At 23.6% G+C, this 6,390-nt stretch overlaps 1 protein-coding gene across 1 annotated transcript; it reads right to left on the bottom strand.

Moving 5' to 3' along the window:
* Positions 1–300: 300 nt before the first annotated feature.
* Positions 301–1,130, bottom strand: LOC119681330 (ejaculatory bulb-specific protein 3-like). The gene is made up of 2 exons (XM_038094490.1): positions 1,021–1,130; positions 301–843 (listed from the first exon to the last, which is right to left on the bottom strand). Exon 2 carries the CDS (start codon positions 831–833, stop codon positions 450–452), a length of 384 nt encoding a protein of 127 aa, XP_037950418.1. The 5' UTR covers positions 834–843; positions 1,021–1,130; the 3' UTR covers positions 301–449.
* Positions 1,131–6,390: the final 5,260 nt, after the last annotated feature.

Below are 6,390 nucleotides of genomic sequence, written 5' to 3'. Positions count from 1 at the left end.
ATCGAATTTCAAACCAAGATGTCGGAAAGTACCGTGGTAGTGAACATATATATATAAAAATCTTGTCACGATTATTGTTATTGTACGTAATAACAAATATGCGTAATTTAATATATTTTTTTAAAATAATCTGTTAAAAACTTCTACCGAGCTCTTGGCTCCACATTATAATTTGTAAATAATTTATAGTCATATCGTAGTAGATATATTCGTTTAAACTCAAAACCGAATTTCTATTTTGATTTTACAATTTCGAAAAATTGATTTACTGACTTTTTGGTAATTAATAAAAAAATATTATTTAAGAACTGAATCAATAACCAACATTTTTATTATAAATATCAAAGTTCATTTTTAAAGCTACAACCTTCTCGTACAAAAATTAATAACAATAAATCAATTATAAAGCACACATATTTCATAGGATTTGTGTTTCATTCTTTACAATTTTACAATTTGATTCCAGCATCTTCAGCTTGTTTTTGGTATTTCTTCAAGTAAATACCTTCTGGATCGTACTTAGTTTGCAATTGCTTCCATTCTTCAGGTTTCTTGTCAATGATATGCCTAAGTACTTTATCGGTGCTCTGTCTTTGTTTTTCACTGCATTTAGAGCATTCAGTTTTCAAGGCATCTGGTAATGTTTTTTTAAGTTCTCGGCCGTCTGGTGTACATTTTCCGGTATCCATTAAACACTTGAAGTAGTTATTAAATAAACGATCAGATTTCAGGATTTCATCCACATCTATATTATCATATTTTGTGGTATATTTATCTTGAGCCATAACCACAGCAATAGAGGCAAATAATGCAATATAGATAAAGGCCTTCATTTTTTTAGAACTGAAATTCAATAAAAAAATTTTATAAGCACTTATTAAAATTTAACACTAGTTTTTTTAAGTTAAAATTAATTCAGTTTTAGAAGTAAAAACTTGTTATTTAAAAAAAAAATTATATATAGAATTTTTTAGTTTGAAATTCTATATTTCGTTTTTTAAATACAAAAAATAAAATTACTTTTTTTCAACAAAAGACTTAAGACACAAGCGCGCAACACCTTACAATTTATATGAAATATACGACTAAATTTTACTACATTTAGTGTTTGCCTTTTATACTACATTTAAATAGCAATATTAATTACTATTGGTTCAGATTCAAGTCTTCTTTAAGTTAAATAATTTTTTTTCAGTAATAATTTTTCTTCAATTAAACTTTTGCGAACAGTGAACTCTCGAATTTTATGGCATCAGCTACTTGTACCTAAGTATATTAAGTATTATTTTAACATACAAATATTGTGCTTTATGAAGCGTCTTTATATCATATTTTGTATTTAATATTAATTGAATTAAAGTAGAAATATATATATAAATGTATAGAAAATTGAATAAAAAATAGTTTAGGGTCTACTGTTTCTTTTTACGTTTCTCTACTGTAACGCATATTGCAACATGCAAGATGTATTGTTTGTCATAAACACATATACACTAGTCTACATATGTAAATAGTAGTGAGTACACTGTATTTCGTTGTTGACACATATACATATAAAATTAAAGGTGAATTACGTATATGTATTATCGATTCCAATGTCCACGTTATTACGTAAAAATAAATCACATTAAATACCAAATCTGTCTGTTTGTTGTTAATACAATTTGTTTTCGGTCAATATGTTTAATATGATCGAATGAGGAATACATTTTGATCAATAAAAGATTGAACTATTGATACAGTTACGCGATATATGAAAAAAAAATGTTCATAGTAATCAATATGGATTCTATTTCATTTTTATGTTTTAACTTTTTTGGTATCTTTAATGGATTTTCTAATTCGTTTTCTTTTTGACGTTTTCCTAGTACTATTTTCGGTAAATTACAAAGTTATTAATTAAATTTTACTCGGGATTTCTATCGATTCGCTTTCTGAATAATTTTCAAACTAACCTAAATGGTTTTTCTATTGATCTAAATCACTTTAAAAACATTCTAGATTTGCTCTTTATGTTTAAGAATTTAAAGACCAATTTGACCAATTAGAATTTGATCATGGCTCAAAAGTATTAGTTAGTTTTTGACTAATGTAAATTTCAAATCGAAATGAACTGTAAAATGTTTCCATTTATTATGATTACATGTTATTATTTAACTTTTAGTCAATAGTTTAAATTTAAATAGTATTTCATTAATAAAATAAGCATGATATTTATTTTGAAATAATAAAAATTTCGTTTGAGTTCAAGAGGTTAATATATCATAAATTAATTAGTATTGTTGAAAAATTACTAATTAAAAATGTAAAATATATATAGTCAAATTTAGTATTTATTTAATCAAATTGATAATCGAAAGTTACTGATGAATTTACTATAATCACCTATAACTTTGGCTAATATACATATATCTAATAGATACTTCTTGAAATGCAATCAAAAACTACGTAAAGTAGCTTAAAAATAGTATTTTTTCTTTATATTTCACCACCGCTATTGTTAGCTTGATGTATTTATTATTGGTTTATATTTTATCGAAGTTTTCTTTTGAGGACAATCAAATCTAATTAAAAGAGTTCTAAAAAATAGATACTTGATTTTATGTAAACGTCTCTGGATTTAAACAATCCAAACAATGTTTTCTGATTATTTAAATTAATTATTTTGCTTGATATGCTATTTGACATAGTAATAATGTAATCCAATTTGTTCTTTTTCCTATATTCAGATTTTATACGTTTATTGACGTAACTCTTAGCTTTATAAATAAATACGTAGATAATCTACTTTTAATCAATAGGATTTTACATTTTTAAATCAATAAAACTAAAACGATATTACTTCAATTATATCTTTTAATGTAGTTATTTGCCTATAAAAACTATCAACCCCATGTCATACCATTTTATATATATGTATATTTAAGTTCATTCCTATGTATAAACTAAATGTATTAATATACTTATACAAACTTAAATTATTTTTATTTCATTCTCCAAGCTCTCCAAAGTATAATTTTTATAATAATATTTTCAAAAACAATCTAAAATGGAAGTCCTTTATAAGATGAATTATTGGACATTGTAGACTGAATTATTTTTGCAATCTTAAGTTTGAGCTTAACACATGCTAATGGCTCCAATAATTTTAATTGATTTTATTAAATATCTAATACTTTCTAAAATGATTTGTCTGTAGATAGGTATATAAAAGTTCATAATTCAAAGTTAAAAGTATTACAATTTTAAACTTGGCTACACCAAAGTAACGTTGCTATTTGTAGAAATCAATTGAAATTTGTTATGTTAATATAATGGAGGAGTAACGATAAATGGCCTATTGTGAAGAAGAAACATAGGTTTTCTTGATAAAATGTCAAAAAAAAAATAAGGTTTAATAACTGCTAAAATTGTAGCGATTTTTTTACAACTGACACTGACAACATTGTTTTTATTATATTAAATAATTTTACAATTGCTTTAAATTGTGAGTAATCTTTACACTCTGCATTTATCAAACGTAACTCAATCCTTAAATTTGTACATTTTACAAGGTCCACATACACTTACACTCATTAACCAATATTAACTATTACCGAAACCCAATTTTTGTTTTTATTAAAATTTGATCTTCAATATAATTCGTTGCTGTGTTTTCCGTTTGTTCAAATTATTCGTTAATTTTTTCGTTTCTGTTTTGACTTTAATGGTAACAATGTGTTTAGACATCGTACTTAAATAATCCGTACGAGATAAGCGCGTAATTATTTTTTTGATCCATTTAGTTAGTAAGTGCTTTATTAGATTATAAGTGCAATATAATAGTTATAAATGCTAGTTTTAATCAGAACAAAGGTAAAAATTTAAACAATTTTCAAATAAATTGTAAAGAAAAATAATACAATTAATAATAAAAATTTCTTACCTAAAATTAAATCAGATTTTTAGAATATAGAAAAATTTTATAAATTATTTTTTGTATATTTTTTAAGAAACTTAACTGTAAACAAATGAAAATTATGACGCGAACCGAATTGAACAGCAAATTTAAAAAATAACATTTCGTTTTAGGTAAACTTAATTAGGTAAACTTTGGAAGTTAATATGTGAACACTTAAATTTTACTTTGCAAAAATTGGTGAATTTCATAAAATAAGCTAAAGTTTAAACATGCTTTTAAATCGATTAATCACCTATATCATTTGTTTTTAATTTTTTTAGTTCGGAATTTAAACTGATCTGTTCTTAATTTTCTTTCTGTTATATTCGTTCACCTCATATTTTTTTTTTTGTATGTATTTTGTGTGAATAATAAGCTATTATATAATCTTGTATAATATATTATATAAATCAGTTGGAAAGCTAATATTGTAAACATATTATAGGCCATTTTGTGTGATGATTTTAATGTATTTATTATGATTACATGTTATTATTTAACTTTTAATCTATAGTTTAAATTTAAATGGTATTTAATTAATAAAATAAGTATCACATTATATTATTAATCAATTGGGTTTAACGTAAAACATAATATTGCTGTAAACATAATATAGGCCATTTTGTGAACCGATTTAAATGTTAGAGGTTATTCAACATATCAAATAGAGTTTAAAATGTTAAACGCAACGAAGTAACTTTACTCATATATATAAATTTTAGATTTATTATTATATTATCAAAACAAATTTATTTGTTGTTGTATATGAATTTTAAATTGATCTATTAATGCTTTTGTGTTAATTTTTTTCTAATAAAATGCAAAAATATTTAAAAAACGTACCTTGTTAAATCTAAAGATAATTAAACAAGTTATTTATTATTCAAATGAAATTTTCTAGATAATTTGAACTAATGATTTTAATTATCTTTACTTATATCGATCATTGATACTTATTTATAGTACTTACTATATATCATGTAGAAGTATATTACCTTTATTATTTACATATATAGTTTTTATATACATCATTCGTGATTTAATTATATTATCAATTATGATTTGAATTATTTAAATTAATGTTCTTAACAATCAAGACATTTTTCTCCTTTGTTGGGTGGCGTTCAATCTACAGTTTAGTCTACAGTTTTATCTATCGCTTTAAATAGAGCTGTGGGCAATTTTGCAAAGAGTAACCCACATATGCGAAACTACGAAAAGAAAATAAACCTAATAATTCAATAAATATTTCAATATTTTCTTTGATAAAGGTAAGCAAAAAATAATATAATAATAAAATTATAAAATAATTTTCAAAACTTAGTAAATTTATTTAGTTCGTGTTCAAGGTATGCTTCATGCATCATTTGAGCAAATTTATAAGCTAATGAAAAACATAAATTAAATTTATTTTGCTAATTAAGTGACTTAAAGAAAAAAAATAAGTGAAACTGTTATATCTGTGCCCGAATTGTGTTTAAGTAAGTAAATTCTAAAAAAGTAATGTACATATTTAATAAACATAATTTTATATTAGTTAAAATGTAGCATTCGTGTGTATTCATTGGCACGATATCAGTTCGATGTAATTATAACCTTAATTTAATTATATACATATATGTTTATGTATTTATATATTTGGCTTTCATGAATAATAATGTTATTTAGTTACAATTTTAAATGAATGGTACGTAAATCTTAATTTTTTTTTATTTTTTAATAACAATTATTTGATTAATTAATTAATTGATAACAATTATATATATATATGTATGGAAAACTTCAAATCATCTAAGAAAGATTTAAAATTTAAAAGATAGATATTATTTAATATTTAATAAATATTATTTTTGTGTAAGCCTTGCCTTTAATAAAGTTTTATAAATGCATACATACATACATTTATTTGGCATTAAATAAAACTTGAAGTGTATCTGTGAGGTTAAAAATAGACAATTGTGTACTGAAAGTAATTTTAAAATAATTGTATTCGATAGTAGCTTTGAGTACTGTTGTGTATGCATATATTTAAAATTATTTAGATTCTTTTGTTCGCATGTTTATTATGGTGATATTCATAACACTACAATAAAAACAGTTATAAATAATAATTAATCACTGTTCAATTTTAGGAGAGGAGACAACTGGAAATGTTCAAGTTTCATTACTTTAATAAGGTTAAGGGTCCCGGGTCAGTTGCGCAGTGTACATAACTCTAGAGCTGAGAGTTTTCTACACTACGCTAGAGCTGAGAGTTTTTTTCTAGATTCACTACCTAATTGGATATCTCGTAGATTATTTTGCTGATATCCCAAATAACGCAAACGTTTTTGATGCCATTATCATGTTTTAACTAGACACAGTCCAAACAATGTAAAGGCTCACTAGCTTCACTATTTACTAGCTTCACTTTAATTAAATTTCTAAAATTGATTGAAGGCATATAAACA

This window comes from Teleopsis dalmanni, chromosome 2 (assembly GCF_002237135.1).
Source record: "Teleopsis dalmanni isolate 2A chromosome 2, ASM223713v2, whole genome shotgun sequence".
Taxonomy (NCBI): domain Eukaryota; kingdom Metazoa; phylum Arthropoda; class Insecta; order Diptera; family Diopsidae; genus Teleopsis; species Teleopsis dalmanni.
Note: the sequence above shows the minus strand (reverse complement) of the source record. Positions and strands in the feature narration are given on the sequence as shown.

Coding starts and splice junctions, on each gene's coding strand:
- LOC119681330 (XM_038094490.1), bottom strand. CDS start 833: ATGAAGGCCTTTATCTATATTGCATTATTTGCCTCTATTGCTGTGGTT.